General features: G+C 39.2%; 1 protein-coding gene across 1 annotated transcript; it reads left to right on the top strand.

Annotated features, from left to right (window-relative positions):
* Window positions 1-4,822: 4,822 nt before the first annotated feature.
* On the top strand, window positions 4,823-19,079 carry LOC105935638 (kinesin heavy chain; the record flags this gene model as incomplete). The annotated part of the gene is given in 25 exon segments (XM_036139609.1): window positions 4,823-4,910; window positions 5,079-5,152; window positions 5,218-5,322; window positions 5,443-5,491; window positions 5,571-5,626; window positions 6,585-6,672; window positions 6,973-7,097; window positions 7,313-7,417; window positions 8,109-8,257; window positions 8,529-8,677; window positions 9,460-9,629; window positions 9,711-9,779; window positions 9,862-10,068; window positions 10,205-10,351; window positions 10,491-10,679; window positions 11,924-12,041; window positions 12,133-12,209; window positions 12,680-12,789; window positions 13,454-13,555; window positions 13,814-13,874; window positions 13,970-14,041; window positions 14,400-14,504; window positions 16,232-16,448; window positions 16,536-16,711; window positions 18,507-19,079. Coding segments are annotated over 24 exon segments (2,790 nt in total), but the record flags the coding sequence as incomplete, so codon positions are not given.
* Window positions 19,080-20,232: the final 1,153 nt, after the last annotated feature.

The raw sequence follows: 20,232 nt of genomic DNA, 5'->3' as shown, positions 1-20,232 counted from the left end.
TCAGACAAAAAAAGAGGGGGATGGAGCCTCTAACAGACCTCATGGGGAAATAACCTGTTGCCATGACAGCAGGTAGAGGCCAACAGAGGTCACGTGATGACATGATGAGAGAAATGATTGCTAACAGATTCTGATCCATGCAGTGAAAATGACTGAACAGACGTTGAACTCAGTGTGAGGCTGGTTGTGTGTGTTGTGTGTGTGTGTGTGTGTGTGTGTGTGTGTGTGTGTGTGTGTGTGTGTGTGTGTGTTGTGTGCCTGGCATGGTTCAGCAGCAATCATTTTTCTTCCGTCTCATTGGTCCAGTCATCTCAGCCGTCTCCCTGGGGATGCAGAGATGCAGTCACCATGACGACAGGCATCTTATTGAAACAGACAGACTTGCAGCAGGAAACTGACTCAGGATCACTAAACGTAATTGATGGGTTGACGGATGCTTTGAGATCAATCGCTGTTGACATTTTTGTTGCCATCAGACGATAAAGAAGAAATCAACCCTTCTATTATTTTTTGTTTTTTTGTTTGTTTCAGGTATTTGCGTCTGGATCAGGTGGAAAGTATCTATTTACTGAAAACCTGTTGACTTTGAATTTGAGAGAAATCCAATTAAACTGATCTGCATCAGCACAGACATCAGCAACCGACATGGCACTACCTAAATAAACATGGAGTTAAAGGCTGTTTACAAGGCCAAGAAGTAAAAGGCTTTGGACTATTCACTTCTCTCTGTAGACTAAAGCTGAACTAAGCTTTGTTTACAAGCTAAACAGGAGGCAGTGAAAAGACCAGGAAAACTTCAGAGAAAAAACTCCAAACTAACTATAGGGAGTCATAAATGTTGGCATTAAGCTACAGGTAATAAACTTGTTCATGACTTGTATGAACTGTAATATATTTCAGTCTGGACAGAATGGCACCAGCAACCCCTCGCGACCCCATGAGGGATAAGCGAGTCAGAAAATGGATGGATGAATATTTCAGTCTGTTGCTTTTCCTCTTCTGTGTCTTTATTTGGGTTTTGCAGCACAAAACTATCTCTTGTAAGGTCTTTAATGTTTTCCTCTCCAGGTAACCTTCAGAGGCAGATCAGTGTCTAATAAGTGTAATTGAATAAAGGCATAACATAACCATAAATCACAATAATCAGCTGTGGAAAGAAAAGTTAAAGCCATGATGTTTAATGAGATATGTGCAAGGAACACATTTTTTCGATCACAAGTTGGAGCTTTGACAGTAAAAATCTACTCAGCATGACCCGTCCACTGTGTGTTAAAGACAAGTTCTGGCACATTATTACAAAGTGATCCTGGTTGTGTTTTGGCCTTAGATCCAGCAGCCAGACGGTCAAACAGTCTGTCTGGCATGGCTTCATTCCACCCTTTTTTGTAAAAAGTCAGCTGACCCTTAATAAGTCAACAGTTTTGATGTTATCCTCTCTCCCCTTGGGTTTCAGAGGAGTAAAGCTGCAGAAAGACTTCAGCACACCGCAGACATATTTCAGAAATCACACAAAAACTAGCAGATGTCCCAGTTTGAAGTATTTAGTGAAAGGAGCTAATGTCAACTGCATTACAAGTAAATTATTTTCGGTAAATACATACTTACGTTACTTACAAAGTAATGATTGACAAAGCTAATCATTACTTTATAAGAAATTAAGTAATTTGACAATTTGTCATATTTTTATAGAAAGTAGAGTATTAGTCACTTGTTACAAAGTAGTTATCTCTATTTAAGGAAAATCTATAGGACTTAGATAGTCCAGGCCTAGCTTCAGGAGAAGGGCAGCTACTCTAACATCTCTGCAGGACCTCACACCTCCTGGTCACAAACTGTTTAGACTTTTACCTTCAGGGAACAGTTTCTTCTTCCCAGGCTGTCCCTGATGAACACAAATAACACCTTACAGGCAGGGTAGTCAGCTACTCTTTAGATATAAGTTGTGATGTACTACAGCTCTTTTATCCCTATTTTATTTCCTCTAGAACATATTTAATGTTAGTATGATGTGAGCATTCCAAACACATTAAATTCCTTCTTTGATCGCACAAACCTGGGCCAGTAAAGCTGATGCTGACTGTATCAGGCCAGAATTAGTGACTTCATGGTAGAACTGAACTTTGCCTTCAAAAAGAGAAAATGTATTTAGATATTCATGGCATGGTCAGGGACCAGAGTGTATTAATAAACTGTGGTGAGCAAGTAGAAGAACACAGTTTGTCAGATAAAAAACAAATTACTCTTTGTGTCCTACTTTTAAAGAAAACCTAAACTCCACCCGATAAGATTTAAACTCTTCTAAAGGTGTTTTAGTGAAAACATGGTTGAGTTTTGTTCAATGCAGAGTCAACAAATAAAGAGTAAGCGTGACCTACTACTAATAACTGTCATGGAGAAACCGGTGCCTCAAAGGAACATATTTATGACTTCTAAGTGTTGTAGTTTGCCCTTAAGGCTTCTTTTTTAAAGACTCTGCTTTCAAAATGGTTGTCTAGGCCCTCCTCCTTTGATTGGCACTGCTATTGACAAACTGCATTGATCTGCAGTTTCTCCAGAGCCAATGTTATCCACCATAGCTCATTTCCTAAACTCCCTCCTCGTTCTGATTTCTTGCACGTTGCTCAGGCCGATCTGGCCTGAGTTACAGGCCAGATCGCTGTAACAGGAGTTACAGCCTTTTGAAGTTGGCCTCTCCATTTTGACACAGTTTGGATGTATTTTGATAACACGTAGAACGCCTGGACATAACCGTAGAAGAAAAGGTCCAGAATAGTCATTTTTGATAATACTGACTTTAAATGAACCTGTCATAGAAAAACTTGTCCTGTGACTTTATTTCTGCAGTCTGCAGCTGCATGACCAAGAAAAAAAACAAGAACAAAAAAAATAATAATCTATGTGTGTTCAAATTTAAATAACTAAAAACTGCTTACCAGTACAACACATTGGACTACTCAGTTAAGAAATCTAAAGTGTTAACTTTACAAAGACACCAAGCTTTTGCATCTACCCCAAAGGGTGTAAGAACAGCATCTAACTGAATTTGGGGATGCTTTTTTATTTTTAGGTGTTTTTGAGAATCAGGTTCTGTCAGGTCAGTTTTACATCCTCTACTTATTATTTGGAACTTTAAGCAAACTGCATGCTGTTGTGAGCGAACAACGAGTTCTTAAATTTCTAGACACACCCACTGTTCAAAGGCTTTTAAAAACTAAAGATGCTAACACCTCTGGTCAGACGACGGCAGATTTTAAGAAGTGGAGAAACAACAGGGTTTGGGTAAATGCTGGTTTTGCAAGGAGCGATTAAGTATCAGATGATCACTGGTTCACGACTTTGAGACTTTAGTAGCCGTACACATATATTGTCTTGTCCTTAGCGTTTGTTGAACTTGAATCAAGAAAATGTCTTTTCTACAGCCTGTAGAACTACAGAACATTGATGATCATGTCCCAATTCACAGCTCGGTGCTCATATTTATTTGCTAAGACACATAAAAGCAGCTACAAAAACAATTAAGGGCGAAATCAGTGTCTGACCTGCAGCCATTTAAAATGTAACATTTTTATGCTCATCACAGTGAGAGTCCTGGTTAGTCCTGCCATTTTTTCCCCTGGTCCAGCTTTACAGCTCAGCTCCCAGAGCCTCACACAAATCCACAGAATGGTTTGTTCTATTTTTCATTAGCTTGAAATACTGCGTCTCTATTTCTTGTAGCGTGCATTTTCTACTCTCTGTGTTCTTTGAATTGATGTTTGCGGATCTGTTGGCTGATGATAAACCCTCCAACCTTCAAATGTCAGCAGCTTACAGAGGTTTTTACGAGATTCACAGCAGCAGACACACAAACACCCATGGATGTGTTCGCAGATGTGTTTTATGCACATCCTTTTTATGAAAAAGGCATCAGTAAGCACAAAGACATAAGGCTGTGGGTTTGTTGTGGTCAGACTTAGAGTCTTCTGATAATTTCTCCCTCTTTCAATTAAATGCATTACAGCCACAAACGGGCTCTTGGAGACAACTGGACTTTAACTCAGTATTTTTCTGAAAACATTTCTACACCAGCTGAGCGACGTTGTGTATGCAGTCCGATGCAGCGAGGACTGCTCAGACTCCTACATTGGAGAAACTAAACGACTACATAAACGCATGGCGCAGCGTTACGCCACCAACTCCTCAGTGTGCGCGGCTCCACCATCCAACTCCTTCCAAAGAGATTACATCAGCTGTCTGATGATTTTTGTGACCAAGTACTCACAGTCAATGTACTTTGCCTAAAAGGTTAGGTGTGGGGAAAGCTTTCACAATGACCCCCACAATGAACCACAAGTAACAAATTTACAAACTAGAAAACTACAAACAAGAAACCTGCACACTATTATCTCTGAATATCTAAATGCATATTTCTGTAAATGAAGCCTCAAATCATCATTGCACAAAAGCACCTTACTACCTCATTATTATCACTCATTGTATTGTCACTAGCTGTGACTCATGAAGGACAACTAGTTCATACAAACTTTTAAATGTTCATCTTTTAAATTTTTTTAATCTTTTGAACGCTATAATAAAAACACACTGTAATCCTTGTTCATTGCCTGTTTGGTTTTCTTACTATGTGTACTTTTAGCCGGAGTGGCATAAAAGAAATGTCACCACGGTAAGACGGGGTGACAATAAAGAATCTTTGAATCTTTGAAGAGCTGAGAGTGGCGTGATCTAAGAACTTTGGCTGTAGCTGAATACTTATTGAAACTATATTCATATGTGTGTGTTTGAGAGAGTCTTTTATTTTGACAAAGTCTTTCCTGTGTTTCAGGGAAAGCCGTACGTGTTCGACAGAGTCTTTCCTCCCAGCACTGAACAGATTCAGGTGTATGACACCTGTGCTAAACAGATTGTCAAAGGTGAGGCTGAAATACATAATATGATTGTATTATGAGCATTGGTTTCTTTAGAAATTAAATTAAATTTCAGCGGTTTCAGATTGTCTTTCGTGTTTTATGGTGTTTTCTTCCCTGGTTGGTTTTTTATGCCGTTACATCAGTGGTTTGTATCTTTATCTGGTGTTTCAGACGTGTTGGGAGGATACAATGGAACGATCTTTGCTTACGGTCAGACGTCATCAGGAAAGACCCACACCATGGAGGTAAATGTGCTGCTGAGTGATGCATCATGTTGGTTTGTCTTTGTGAACATGATGTTGTGTTTCAGGGGACCCTGCATGACCCCCACATGATGGGGATAATCCCCCGGATCTCCAGGGACATCTTTGACCACATCTACTCTATGGACGAGAACCTGGAGTTCCACATCAAGGTGATCAGATCATCAGTAACACTATTAGGTTCCAGCTGACCTGAGAGCATTTCAGAGCACTGCATACCAGTGCTCTGAAATGTTTGCATGTATCATTTATGCGATCTTCTCTGTCTGCAGGTCTCCTACTTTGAAATCTACTTGGATAAAATCAGAGACTTGCTGGATGGTGAGGCGTTTCATCTGTTTTCTGATTTTTAAGGTCCAAGAGTTCGTTAACATTTACTGACCAAAGTTTAATGTTTCAGTGTCAAAGACCAACCTGGCTGTTCACGAGGATAAAAACAGGGTTCCCTACGTCAAGGTACCTCAGTCGCATAACATTTTAACTACTTAGTGTTTTACAACATTATCATTACCACGTCATTTGTCACATGTAGCTTTAATTAGAACTCCAGTTTTAGCAAAGCAGTTTTGCAACATCACATGAAACAATATGTCAGTGCTGCTTTACCATTAGAACATTATTATCAGCACAACTCAGGCAGAGTACTGCAGTAGTAATGTTTTTGTAGTAATCTTGAGGACAAACAAAGTCTCCATTCCCGCCGTTGTTGGCAGTTACAAAGCAAACCCCCCACATCTCCACCATTATGTTTGACATCTAATGTAAGTGATAGGCTTTGTTTGGGTTTCTCCAAACCCAGTGCTGTGCATTAATTTTACACATCTGTACTTGTCAAGCCTAAGTGGTGCAGCCATTTTCTTTTATAGAGAGAAAGGCATTTCTCCATAGTTCAGTCTTTTTTCTAATGTTCCTGACATTTATTAAACATTTTGTTTACAAACTGAGGCCTATAGACTTCCAGATGAATATTGGTTTTTTTAATATCTCTTAGCACTCTGGAAGCATTGCATTTAGGTTAGTTTCAAACACTGGTATCTAACCCAAATGTTTCCTCTTTTGAATAACAGTTTGAAAGAATGGTGGATTAATAAATTAGAAATGACTTATAACCCTTCCCAGATTGATTATAATGTTGTTACTTGTGCCTCTCCTTCTTGGCACTGTGTAAACACACAACTGTTTGGTCCAGACAAGGTAACGACCAAAACTCCTGCATATACAAAGTGGTCATAATGATGGACACGCCCCTAACTACTAAAGAAGCTGCAAAGGTGTCATGGAGACATTCTTTGACCCATGACTGTATATTGTGCATGTTTGCAAAGCACTACAATAATGATATATTTAATTAATTGTTTAAAACTGAGAACTGTAGTAGCAGCCCGTGTTTGATGTCTTCCATGTTTGCTGTCAGGGTTGCACTGAGCGTTTTGTGTCGAGTCCCGAGGAGGTGATGGACGTGATCGACGAAGGAAAAGCAAACAGACACGTCGCTGTCACCAGTAGGTGTTCCAGTGCATCTGATATTACTGAAGTATTACTATAACCACTTCTCTATTAGTGCAGCTACAGACACTGTTTTCTTGAAGCTAGAACAGAATACTATTTGGTGTTTCTGCTCTGTCAATAGTCAGCATGTGTTCCTAAAGTCAGAACATAGAAAACATTGGGAACCAATGTGGCATCATTGGTTGAAAAGACAGCGGCTATGGTGGTGTGCATGGCCTCAGACGAGGGCTGCGCTGTTCCTCTGTTGTATCTCCAGCTGACGCATCTGTTCTTCACCCGTCTTCTTCCTGCAGACATGAACGAGCACAGTTCTCGCAGTCACAGTATTTTCCTGATCAACATCAAGCAGGAGAACGTGGAGACGGAGATGAAACTGTCTGGGAAACTTTATCTGGTCGACCTGGCAGGGAGCGAGAAGGTCTAACCTTGTTTCTCTCATCCTCTTGGCCATTTTGACCAAAGACTTTTCAGTGTTTTCTAGTTGTGGTATTTTTGTTTGCAATAAACTAACAAAAGGTAACTCTCCAAAACATCCAGAGGTCCCTCTATCCGTATTCTTTAATCCGTCGATTTCCCAGCTAATCTTTTTTTCTTTAGTATTTCCCTTTCTGACATTTTGATGCTATTGTTCAGGTCAGCAAAACTGGAGCAGAAGGGTCTGTGCTGGATGAAGCGAAGAACATCAACAAGTCTCTGTCTGCTCTTGGGAACGTCATTGCTGCGCTGAGTGAAGGAACGGTGAGCAATGACCAGATGATATGCTGTAGGGAAGTTGTTTTATTTAAGCAGGATAAGACCTGGAGCTGGAACAATGAAAGCAGAATAGAGGTCTATAGAGGGAACTATAGAGGGTTCAGTAGTTTTTCTCGTAAAGCCAAGCTGGTGTCAAGAGTAGAGATGTAGACCATGGTGAGCTACATCATGCTGTACCAGGGTAGACTGAAGCGGGTGAAGTGCCTTACCCAAGGACACAACGACTGACACAACGCTTCATTGTGATTGGTTGTCCTATTTCAGCTCTGCATGTTGTTCATAAACGCACAGATACCCTCAGTCTTTAACCCTGGGTTGATTCAGTCAGTTCATAAGCACCTCCTCTGAACCACTTCAGTGTAACTTTTACTGTTAGGCTTCGTTAAGACAGATCGCTCAAAGAGAATATGAATGTTGAACTTGTTACAAAGTATAGGATTCAATATTAGAGACTCTAAAACAGATTTAGCATGCCTTCTGCTCTTTATTAAGAGTTTAGGTCAAAGACCACTGAAGCATTTAATGAGAGGGAATGAAGAGATGATCCTACAGGCTGCAACACAGAAAAGTGGTTCTAGATGTTTCTGACACCAGAGTGACAGAAAGGGCAGGATTCCAAACCAAGTAATCAACCATTATTGATCGCATCTTCAGTGTGTTGTGTGTCTGCTTGCAGAAAACCCACGTCCCGTACAGGGACAGTAAGATGACCAGGATTCTGCAGGACTCCTTGGGAGGAAACTGTCGGACCACCATCATCATCTGCTGCTCCCCGTCTGTTTACAACGAGGCGGAAAGCAAGTCCACCCTCATGTTCGGACAGAGGTACAGTTCACAGTTACTGTGGTGTTCATGACAGACGGTCTATTAGCAAAGAACAGAGTCCAATGGAGCGTCAGGAGGAACTCTAACCCACATTAGACTGGATGTGGCGGTCAGGACTGAGAGCTGGTTTTGAAATCCCTTGAATGGGCTTCAGGGGGTTCCATTCTCAGCGGGAAAGTCTGAAACTTTGGGGGATCAGTTTAAGAGCTGAACTCTTGGAGCAGCGTGTTATTCCTGACTCTGTGCTTCTCTCTGTGATTTCACGTTTCAGAGCTAAAACCATAAAGAACACAGTTTCTGTGAACCTGGAGCTGACTGCTGAGGAGTGGAAGAAGAAGTATGAGAAGGAGAAGGAAAAGAACAGAAGTCTGAGCATCATGATCCAGAAACTGGAGAATGAGCTGAAGCGATGGAGGAAAGGTGAGGAGAATCAGCTGGGGGACTAAAGCTGCACCAAGGCTGTTGTTATGCTCAGTTTTAACTTTATCATGTTGCTCAGAGTCTCTAAGACATGAAGAATAGCTGCTAATATCGGTTAGAAATGTATTCATCCCTTTCCTGCCTCCACACATGCCGAAAATGTAGATTTGTGCTTTATGGAAATTATACAGTTAAAATTTCCAAAAGGTCGGTTGGTTTTATTAGTGTATTTTAAAATAAACGCTGTAAATCACTGATATTCAAGTCACATCCAAAACTTACTACATCTCTAAAAGGAGTCGTCTGCGGTCAGTTTTTATCCTGAGGCTTTTATTTAGCCCTGCTTCCTGCAGCGGGAACAACAACAGGAAATAAAAATTACGGGAAAATGTTCCTGCAGTGGAAACGCCCCTTTAAAGTAACTCCTGCTCTGTGCTAGGCCACCAACTGGTTTATTATTATGATTATTTTTATTAATTTCAACTTTAAAATCATTTGATGATTACCATAATTTCACTCAGCAACTCTTTGGAAGTTAAGATCCTGGTTAACATCATTATTCCAGGTTTCAAAGGCAGAAAAATTTGATTTTAGAAACTGCTGATTGACTTTTTATTTTTGACACTGATAGTTAGAAATGGAAAATACCTCAGAGGTAAGAAGGGCCGTAGTGATTTACTTTTTTAATAAAAGGATCGTTAGTAACTTTGAGTTTGAAACTGGACGTGAATTAAAAAAAAACAAGCTGCTGGGTGTTTCTGACTGTTTCTGAACCTCTCCAGGTGAGGCTGTGCCTGTGGAGGAGCAGCTGAGCAACAGAAACAAGAAGAGCGCCGCTGAGACGCCAGCAGTGATCGAGAGCCTGGCCCCGCCCACCGTACCGCTGTGCGAGGAGGAGAAGGTGCAGTACGAGACGCTCATAACCAACCTCTACCAGCAGCTGGACGACAAGGTGAGTTTCACCTCTACCTGCAGCAGGTTGACGATGACAAGATTAAATCAGAACCCTTACAACTAAGGACTCGTGTTTCAGGATGATGAGATCAACCTGCACAGCCAGACCTCTGAGAAGCTCAAACAGCAGCTGATAGAACAGGACGAGGTACGCTTCACACGGGATCCCCGCCTTACAGCGCCACAGCTGACCCGTCCTCCTCACCGCCGCTGGTGTTCTGCTCCCACAGCTGCTGGCGTCCGGCCGTCAGGACTACGAACGTCTGCAGGAGGAGCTGAACCGGCTGCAGAGGGACAGCGATTCGGCCAAAGAGGAGGTGAAGGAGGTGCTGCAGGCGCTGGAGGAGCTCGCGGTCAACTACGACCACAAGAGCCAGGAGGTGGAGAACAAGAACCGCTGCAACGAGCAGCTGAACGAGGAGCTTGCACACAAAACTGTGAGTCCTTTAAACCGCCTGGTCAAAAATAAAGTCCCCGTCTGAAAAGTCAAATAACGTGGCCATGCACCTTTTAAGCAGTGTAAAGATGTCAGGAAATGCTGGGTGGTGTTCCAACAATGTTCTGCCGTTCCAGGCGGGTCTGGAGGTGGCTCAGAGGGATTTGTCCGCCCTGCAGGAGCTCAGCTCTCACCATAAGAAGAGGTCTGCAGACATCCTCAACCTGCTGATCAGAGACCTCAGTGAGATCGGCAGTGTCCTCGGGACCACAGAGCTCAAAGCTGTAAGACTACCATTCCCACTTCACTGTGTACACAGGCAGCCGCAAACGCTGACGTTTAGGCAAATCCTGAGAACTGTAACATCCTGGCTGCATCAGCAGGTGTTCGCAGCCTGACAGACTCTTTCCTGCACGCTTCCAGATGGCCGAGGTGAGCGGCGTGATGGAGGAGGAGTTCACCACGGCTCGCCTCTACATCAGTAAGATGAAGTCTGAGGTCAAATCTCTGGTGAACCGCAGCAAACAGCTGGAGGTCAACCTGGCGGAGAACACCTGCAGGACGGAGGCCAACGAGAAGGAGCTGAGTGCCTGCCAGCTCCTGGTCTCTCAGGTAAAACACACCTGGCCAGTGACGGCTTTATAAGGCTGTCACAGACACACCGATCAGAAGTGTATCCAGGTTGTCCTGTTTTTGTAAAGCTTTGACTTGCCTAATTAAAGTTCTCTTCATATACTATGAAATAAAAGATTTAAGAACAGAGCAGAGGTAACAGACCATTCATGAGGGAGCATCTGCTGTAAAACAGGATGTTGTGAGTTTTAAAGGAAGACTACATTTTTTCACAGTTCACATTGTAACCTAGCTTTCTAACTGTTCACTGCAAAAATGGAACTAAAAGTAAGTAAAATGTTCTTGAAATGAGTGTATTTTCCTTGATTTGAGCAGCTAAATAAGACTATTTGCCAATGGAATAAGAGTTTTGCACTTAAAATAAGAACATTTCATCTCTATCATCTTATTTCAAGTGCCGTATATCTAATTATCTCATCTTAGGGGTAAAAATACTCATCCCATTGGCAAATAGTCTTATTTGGCTGCTCAAATCAAGGAAAATACACTAATTTCAAGAACATTTTACTTACTTTTAGTTCCATTTTTGCAGAGTTGAACTAGCAACCTGCAGTAGTTATTAGCACGATTTGCATGTGTGTGCTCTAGAGAAAGTGCATCCTTACCTTAGCTCAGACATATCTAGAGCACTGCCAATATCTCCAGATCTTCAGCTAACAGGATAAGACAGAGCAGCTTTGCTTTAAGGCTCTGCAGAAAGTCACGTTCTGTCTTGCAGCCCCATGGAACCACAAACCATGCTGTTTCCTTTTAAATAGCTCCATGTCTCTGTGTTTCCTCTGACCTCATTTTCAACATCTCTCTTACTATAAATAACAAACTTTAACTCACTGATGGCTAAATCGTCTGGTTCAGGTCAACGGCGGACTTCTCAGTGTATCTTTAATTATTCCCCGTGAGGGTTGAGATGGTTTTCTGTGCACTTTAATGTAAAAATGTGGATTCGCTGAAAGATTAGATTTCACAATGCAAACCTGGACCTGTGATATGAGGACATTAAGGTTTTAATCTGAAATCAGCAAAGCTGCTGCAGGAACCCTTTCTCTGTGGGTTATGAGCTTTTTTACAGATGTTTTCTTATGAATCAACACCAAAATGTACCAAAAGACACCCTGCTGACTCTGATCGTACTTCATATTACTGCTGCTGTGCCAGACGACCTTGTGTGGTTTGGGGTTTGTTGTTGTTCATGTGGTCGGGTCTTTATGTTGCTGTTTTTGCAGCTTCAAGCCAAGTTGGAGTCCCTGAGCGCCGACCTGCAGAGGATGGAGCAGAAGAAGAGGCAGCTGGAGGAGAGTCAGGATGCTTTGATGGAGGAGATTGCTAAGCTCCACGCTCAGGGTCAGGGCCTCCATCATGTTTACAGAAATAAAAATCTGCTCTGTGATTGGTTGAGAGATTACCAAACTGAGATGGTTCTTTGTGTTTTCAGGTCAGATGCATGAGGTGACGGTGATGGACAAAGAGAAAGAACACATGAGCAGACTGAAGGACGCGGTGGAGATGAAGGTAAAGAGCCTTGATGCTCACTCGTGGTTCTTTAGGATCTACAGGAGATTATTAAACAGAGCTGGGAGTCAGGGATTCAGGTTCTTCAGATTCATTCAGCCATCTCTCTTCAAAAAGTTTGATCTCACTTATCAATGTCTTCACTTTAATAATTTGATAAGCCAACCCAGTTTACTCTTGATTAAACTGAACTGTACTGAATGATAGTTGCTATACAGCGCCCTCCTCTGGCCGGTGCAGGTAAAGACATAAACAGAGTGTATTTTGTAACAGCTTTAACAGAAGACTAATGTTACATGTTTACCCGTGATTCTATAAAATATTACAGAGTTCTGATTGAAGATATTTATCATTATCATCATAGATTTCCAGCTGGTTGGACTAGAAACTTAAAAATTGTGATACGTTTTACCAGGAAACCTGATATGTTCCTTAAGATATATGATGTTCTGCTGCTTTGGGTTTGGCAGAGAACGCTGGAGGAACAGATGGAGAACCACAGGGAGGTGCATCAGAAACAGCTGAGTCGACTCCGTGATGAGATCGAGCAGAAGCAGAGAGACAACGATCATCTCAAAGAGTACCAATTATTAAATTTTTACTGTGATCAAATGTTTTCTGTAGTGCCTTTGAAGAAGTAAACATTTTCTGCTTTAATGCATTGAAGCAGTCATTCTGAAATGACCCAAAATCCCTTTTAAAATGTATAACATACACACACACACACACATAAATTTATACACATATATCTATATCTATCTATCTATCTATCTATCTATCTATCTATCTATCTATATATATATATATATATATATATATATATATATATATATATATATATATATATATATATGTGTGTGTATGTTCATTTATAACATATAACAATGGTTTCTAACACTAGATTGTTTCAACATTGCCATATCTTTAACTAAGTGATATGAACAACAATATATGTGGCTTTAAGCCTGACTCGTATCTGCAGTCACCTTTTAACTACCTCATAGCAAAAATAATATCATGCCATGGATATGAAACATAAACTTCAGCTTTATTAGGTTTTGCACTTTTTTAGGTGTTTATTGATAGTATTCATCACTATACTGCCTGCACGTACAGACCAAACAGCAGGGGGTACTGTTACCCCGTTTAGAAGGCCTGTAATTTCTGGACAAAATTATCTGATCATAATTCCTGAATGGTAAAGTCTCATCTTCTCTAACAAAGCTTCTGTGTTCATCTCTCAGTGTGAATCAGGCTCTTCAGCTGGAGAACAGAAAACTTCAGTCGGATTTTGATAAACTCAGAGCCGAGGACCAAAACAAAGAGCAAAGACTCCAGAAACTGCAGTAAGTTTGTCCCTCTTTGCTTCCTGTACAGCCAACAGGAGTTTAAAGGTAAAATCTGTTTATTTCCACCTGATTTCGTTCACATGATGTAGATGGAAGGGGGCGCTGCAACTTAAAAATCAGACTTTAATAATTTAATTATGTTTCTTTTGTTTGGAATCTTAAAAGCTAGATGCTTTACTGAGATTATCATGTTTTCTTTTGTTGTCGCTGCTGCGATTCAGTTTTTTAATCTGCAGTCTTGTGATTTAATTTCAGGTTCCTGAATGAGAAGAGAGAACAAGCCAAGGAGGACCTGAAGGGTTTGGAGGAAACTGTGGTATGAGCTTCATTGGGTCATATTAATTGATCTACATTTTCAGATAAAATAGACCAGATTAGTGGTTTGAAAATGATTTTGCTTTTATTTCCCAGACCAAAGAGCTGCAGACCCTTACCAACCTGCGGATCCAGTTCATTCAAGACATCGCTTCTCGAGTCAAGAACGTAAGCACAGACAAATCAGAGTTTTCAGTTTCTGCCATGAGCAGGACAGGTTCTGTTGGATATGTTCTGATCAAGTAACAGAGATCGTGTTAATCTGTGAATCTGACATTTAAGTTGCTACTGATTGGCTGTCAGGCGGTTTTGTCATATTGATTTCAGATGTGAAATTTATGCCACACCAGTTTTTCCACATTAAACTTTTAACAGGTGTTATAATCAGACACAACTGACTTGTAACAGTAAACCAGTTACTTTTTATTTATCCGTCTATAGTAACAGAAGCTGTTTCAGGACACTTTAGAAATTTCTGCTAAACCTGTAGAGCTAAGGAGAAAGTTTTGTCCTCCGCGTTGAACAGAGCTCAGAGAACGACAGCGACGAGGCCGGCGGCAGTCTGGCTCAGAGACAGAGGATCATCTTCCTAGAAAATAACTTGGAGCAGCTCAGCAGAGTCCACAAGCAGGTGAGGAATCACAGCGACCCAGCTGCTCCGTTGTTTCAGGGGAGAAAGCGTCATTTAGCACATTAATCTATGTTTCTGTAAAGATCTTTGACTTTTCAGTTGAAGAAGTTGTTAAGATTTTTGGAGATGTTGATGAAGCTTTTCATGATCCTTTATTTAAAGAGGCAAGGTGCAGTTAAGTACAAGTTTGCTCATATTCAAGGTAAATGAGATCTAAAACAATTCAGGATCAGGAGTTTTAACAGGTTCACACTTAATGTTAATATTTTTGCATATTATAGTTAGTACGCTTTATTTTGAAGAATGCACAGTATTTTCCAGTGCATTACAAAAGTATTAATACCACTTGTTTTACATTCTAATGTGGGAAAATCACAAACTTTAGTGTATTTTATTGGAATTGTATATAATTGACTGAAACAAAAAGCATTAAAGGGTTTTTAAAAAATGTTCCCCAATACCTTTTTAAAAACTTGCATTGTTTGTTGTCATTTAGCCTTCCTTAGTGAATAGTTTGTAGGTATTTATTACTTTTAGGGTATGTTTCTACCAGCTTTTTGACCTCAAGAGAGACTGAATGTTTTTCCCATTTTTTCTTTTCAAATATAGCCGATTGGACAAGCATCATCTGTGAATATCAGTCTTCAGGACTGGTCTCAGATTCTCAGTTGAATCTAGGTCTGGACTTTGACTGGGCCGTTCTACCAGATGAATAGGCTTGATTTAAAGCATCCCATTGTAGCTCTGACTGTATGTTTAGTGTGGATGCCTTGCTGGAGGGTGAACCTGAACAGTTTCAAGTCTTTGGCTGCCTCTTACAGTTTTTTTTGTTTTTTTTTTCAATTTCTTTGAGCAACAATACAAGCAAGATTTACATTGAGATGTTAAGACATTTCAGTAGCGCTCAAAAGGAGTAGGTAGAAGTTCAAGAACTTATAAGAACCTACTCCGAATTACAATTATTCATGACATATGCAGTCTTCTGATAAAAGGAGGCATTACAAATCAAAGCACAGTTACATGAATACAGAGTCTTATTTTGAAAACAATTGTCCAGAAAGAAGATATCTAGTAGTACTTATTGAAAATGTTACAAATTATCACATTTAAATGTTTGGGTTACATGCATATTTTTTTAAAGATGACATATGTATGCCTGCTTTTAAATTGTCTTAGCATGGTACTCCTTTTTATTTCTATATCTAACCTACTCCACTACACAACTCTAGCTTGGCTGAGCCCCAGACTTTTAAGTTTGGTGCGAACACCACATCTTCTCTACTGTTGAACATTTTTTGTATATTGCCGGGAAGTAGATCACGGCTTGCTTTGTGCACTACCGCAAGAGTTTTAAATTTGATTAAGTCTTCGATTTTCATTATGTGAAATTTTAAGATTTTAAGAAAAGTGCATTAGTGTGATCTCTGAATCCAACATCATGAGGTTTGCTTCCAGATATGCTCTGTATTTACCTTCTTCTAGCTACTCTAACTAGCTTCTCTGTCCCTGCTGAAGGAAGGATTCCCCTTTCTTCATTATTACCTCATTCTGCTTTAAGGATCTCCGCAGCTTTATCCCTGACCTATCTGGTCCTTGGTCTTAATGGTGCTGTTTGTTCTCTAATGTTTAACAAACTCTATTCGTTTGATGAAGAATTACATCTGTGTAATGAAGTGCAGCCCTCAAACAGGCTTACCTGGATTCAATTTAAGTCTCTGTGTTCTTAGCTCGTCCGGGATAACGCTGACCTGCGTTGTGAGCTCCCCAAACTGGACCGGCGGCTAAGAGCTAACGCGGAGCGAGTGAAAATGCTAGAAACGGCCCTGAAGAATGCCAAGGAGTCAGCGCTGAGGGACCGCAAGCGGTACCAGCAGGAAGTGGACCGGATCAAAGAGGCAGTCCGGTCCAAGAACATCTCCAGGAGGGGACACTCTGCTCAGATTGGTGAGATCCCCTAGTTCCAGCAAACTCGTTGGAAATCTGAACCCTGCAGGGTCTTAAGTGACTCACCTGATTCCTGTGTTCATGCAGCCAAGCCAATTAGAGCCGGGCACCAGTACCATCATCCGTCCTCCTCCCAGTCCATTAAACCAACCATTAGAGGAGGAGGCGTGGCCTCCAGTCCTCGCCATCACTCCTCCCGACATTCAGCAGCTCAACAACAACAACAGCCTCGGTTTCCACAGTGAAGCCACAAGTGACTCCAGGTCAGTAAAAGCAGCAGCTTTACGGCAGTCTGACCCAATCAGGACTGAGGCCTTAGCTTTTAGTCATGCATAATGAATTAATACAAAAAAATGAGGCTTTACTGTTTCACTGCAATAAGACTAAGATAAATAATCAGCCTTTTAATGTAAATTTTAGTCGACAAGTTTATGGTAAAACTCAAAATCCCTCAAGTACACAAGAATGTATGGAGTCTAAGAATCAGGGTTTTGTGGTTAGAAAAAATGGTGGTTATGGGTGTTTTAACAGTTTAGAGACAGAAGAATATTTCAAGGTTTGTAAACCAAAATGATTTTCTGAGAAAGTCACATTGAAGAGTTCAGACCTGAAGTGGCCAAGTCACTTCATAAAATCCTAAAAAAATTTTAAATAATTTTGTAATCTGTGCATTAGTTAATTGTAAAGAATTTGGTAAGGTAGACAAGTGATGCAAATTAAAACAAAGAATTTCTAATGTAGAACATTTTTGCTGATTAGAGGGATTTTTTTATATTTTTCTTTGCTGTGTAAAGACCTTATGAAGTTATTTATTCTAAGGGGTAAATTAACTAACAGAGTGATGACTTTAACTGGCCCTTCTAGATGATATTATTCCTAATATGTAGAGCAGGGATCTGCAAGTTTTACTATCCAAAGAGCCATTTTGCCCTCAAACCAGCTAAATAAATCTTACATGACCATTTAAAAAAAAATTTAAAAAAATATTAGGATCTACTATAGGAAATGTGTTGTTATTTTTTCAAGAGCCATTTCAATTTATTTTTATGGTGGTTTTAAATAAAGATAAGATTTTTCTTCTATGGGATGTTGATATTTGTGAAAACTGATGTAAACAAGTTGACAAGATACAAAAAGATTTTACTGGTTGCTTTAGAGTTAATAGTGGAAATTCAGGACAATTATAAAACAGAAAAACTGCTGAAATCTGCATTTGTTATAACTATATTTAAAAACCTTAGTTGGCTCTTTACCTTTTTTAGCCAAAGTTATTTAGAGCCATTGTGGAAAGCCCAAAGAGCCACTTATGGCTCCAGATCCTCAGGTTGCAGACCCCAGATGTAGAGCATCTTAGATTTGTCTTTTAACTTTTAAAGCACATTAAACAGAAACCTGCCTCCCCAACTTATTGCCCTTTTTTTTTGGGGGGGGGGGGGGGGGGGTGTCTATTGCTGTATGCAGTGAAATTGTAACCATATCAACAAAATAATCGATTTGCGAAGGGCCAGAAATTAGGTTTCTGAGCTCTGCTCCACAGCTCTGTAATACTACATAACCTATTAAAGATATTCTTTTAAAATTGTTACAGTTTTGTCTAATGGAGATTTATTGTAAGCTGCACAACAATCAGTCGTATTAAACTCAAAGTTTCCTAAATGTCCTCAGGAAAGACTGGTCACATAGAAATGACACTTATGTTTGTGAAATACTACAGGAGCGCAAGATCAAGAGTGTGGTGGCAAGAGAGAGTTGGTCTTTGAACATTTTTAGTAAAGTTATTTAATTAAGAAACCATTAAATGTTTTAATGTCTACATGAATAGCCTACAAGTACTATAGCAGAGAACTGATCTAAAGATTCAAAGCGAGGGACTGGTGGTAAATGGAGAAACAAGAGTCTTACATTTTTTGGATGAGAAAAATTGAGTTCTGAATGAACTGATATTTTGCCAAGAAATAGTCAATGAAGCTGACTAAAAAAGGGTCGTTACTCTTCAAATTACCTTTTAGCTTTTATTTTGTTTTTTTATAACAAAAATTTGACTTTCTGTCTTTACAGATAACAGCTGACTCTGGATCAGTTTTTTGTTTCTGAAGATCACTTCTGAATTCTTCTGTCCTCACCATTCTGCCTTTCCTGGGAACATTCTCCTCATTTCTTCAACTTTCCACTTTAACAGCCAAGAAGATTTTGCCTTTGTCCCCTGACTCGGACTTCTTCTATAGAAAAACCAAGCTGATTATTTTAATTATTCCGAGTCTGATCTGTTCCTATCCAACATTCAGCTTTTCCTTCTGCAGTATTAAAAACTGAACTTTAGAAGACAGTAGCCTAAAGCTAAAATATGACCAAAATCAAGCACATTGATGCATTAAAGTAAAATGCTAGAATCATTATCTTTAAATTAACTTTAAACTGTTAGACACTTTGCTGATAAAATTATTAGAAAACACAGTTTTTCATCTCAGGTCTGATTTTTGTATTTGTTTTCATTTAAATGTAATACAAGAAATTACATTTTTGGGATTTTTAAACCTGTCTTTGTCCTTCTAACAGCTGTTATTACTACTACTACTACTACTACTACTACTACTACTACTACTACTACTACTACTACTACTACTACTACTAATAATAATAATAATAATAATAATAACACCACTACTGATAACAATCATAATAGTAATAATATTATTATTATTAATAATAATAATAATGCTTTTAAAATGTAATCATTTAATTAATAAGATCAATTAAAACAAATACTTCATTTATTATTCATTTGATTTTGAAGTATATAATTGTATTTAAACTATATAAACCTTATTGAAAAAAAATACCTCAAATAATGTTTACTGTTTGCACATCATCGTGGTTTTATGATTTTGCAGTTTTATAATCGTTTTTTATTATTACTATTATTATTTCTGCCATCTCTTGAGTTTTACAATTTCCTTTTATGAATGTTTAAACATACCAATAAAAGTGTTGCCTTTCAGCATTTTATATTTTATTACCGGACATTTTTATACTTTTTATATTAATTTTTAATTGCATTGTTATTGCTGGAGACTTCCTCAGCTGCTCCTGATAGTTTCTACAGTTCCTACATTCCCTCAGAGATAATGCAGTAAACCAGATTCACCTAAAGGCATCATGAACTGGATGGTGTTTGTTAGAACTGTGGTGGGGTTTTTTGTCTGTAGGATTCAGATATTATGGAAGTGTTGTGCTGTAGTTGTTATTTTTGATATTTGTAATCACAATCACTGATGTTTCATAGTTTTATTTTAATGTTAACACTTCACTTTAATTATTGTGTGATATTTAATGTAATTATTTTTGCATAAGTATTTGTATAAAAGTTTTTATGTTTTTATTGTTATTTTATATATTTATTTAAGTGGAATTAAATGACTATTTCCCTGCAATGTTTTACATATTTAATGTGCTGTATTTATTAAACTGCAATGATATTACTGTATTTATTTTAGTGCAGTTTGTTTATATTTATTTTCATGTATTTATTTATTTAATGTATAATTTTTTTCCTGTCAATTGCTTGCTGCTTTATCAAATTTATTTGCTGTATTTGTTTATTCATTGCATTCGATTGTATTTTTTTAAAAAAATTTTTATTGCAGGCCTATTTTAAACTGATAGCTCATGTTTTTATTGTTGATTTCAGATCTTAATTTTTCCTTCCAGTGTTTAAAGCACAATCTTCTGGTCTCCTCATTGACAGAAATAAAGTGTTAGTTATGTCTGACATGTTGCCTCTATG

This window comes from Fundulus heteroclitus, chromosome 7, assembly GCF_011125445.2.
Source record: "Fundulus heteroclitus isolate FHET01 chromosome 7, MU-UCD_Fhet_4.1, whole genome shotgun sequence".
NCBI classification, from domain to species: Eukaryota; Metazoa; Chordata; class Actinopteri; order Cyprinodontiformes; family Fundulidae; genus Fundulus; species Fundulus heteroclitus.
The sequence above is the reverse complement of the archived record's forward strand: the minus strand, read 5'-3'. Positions and strand labels throughout refer to the sequence as shown.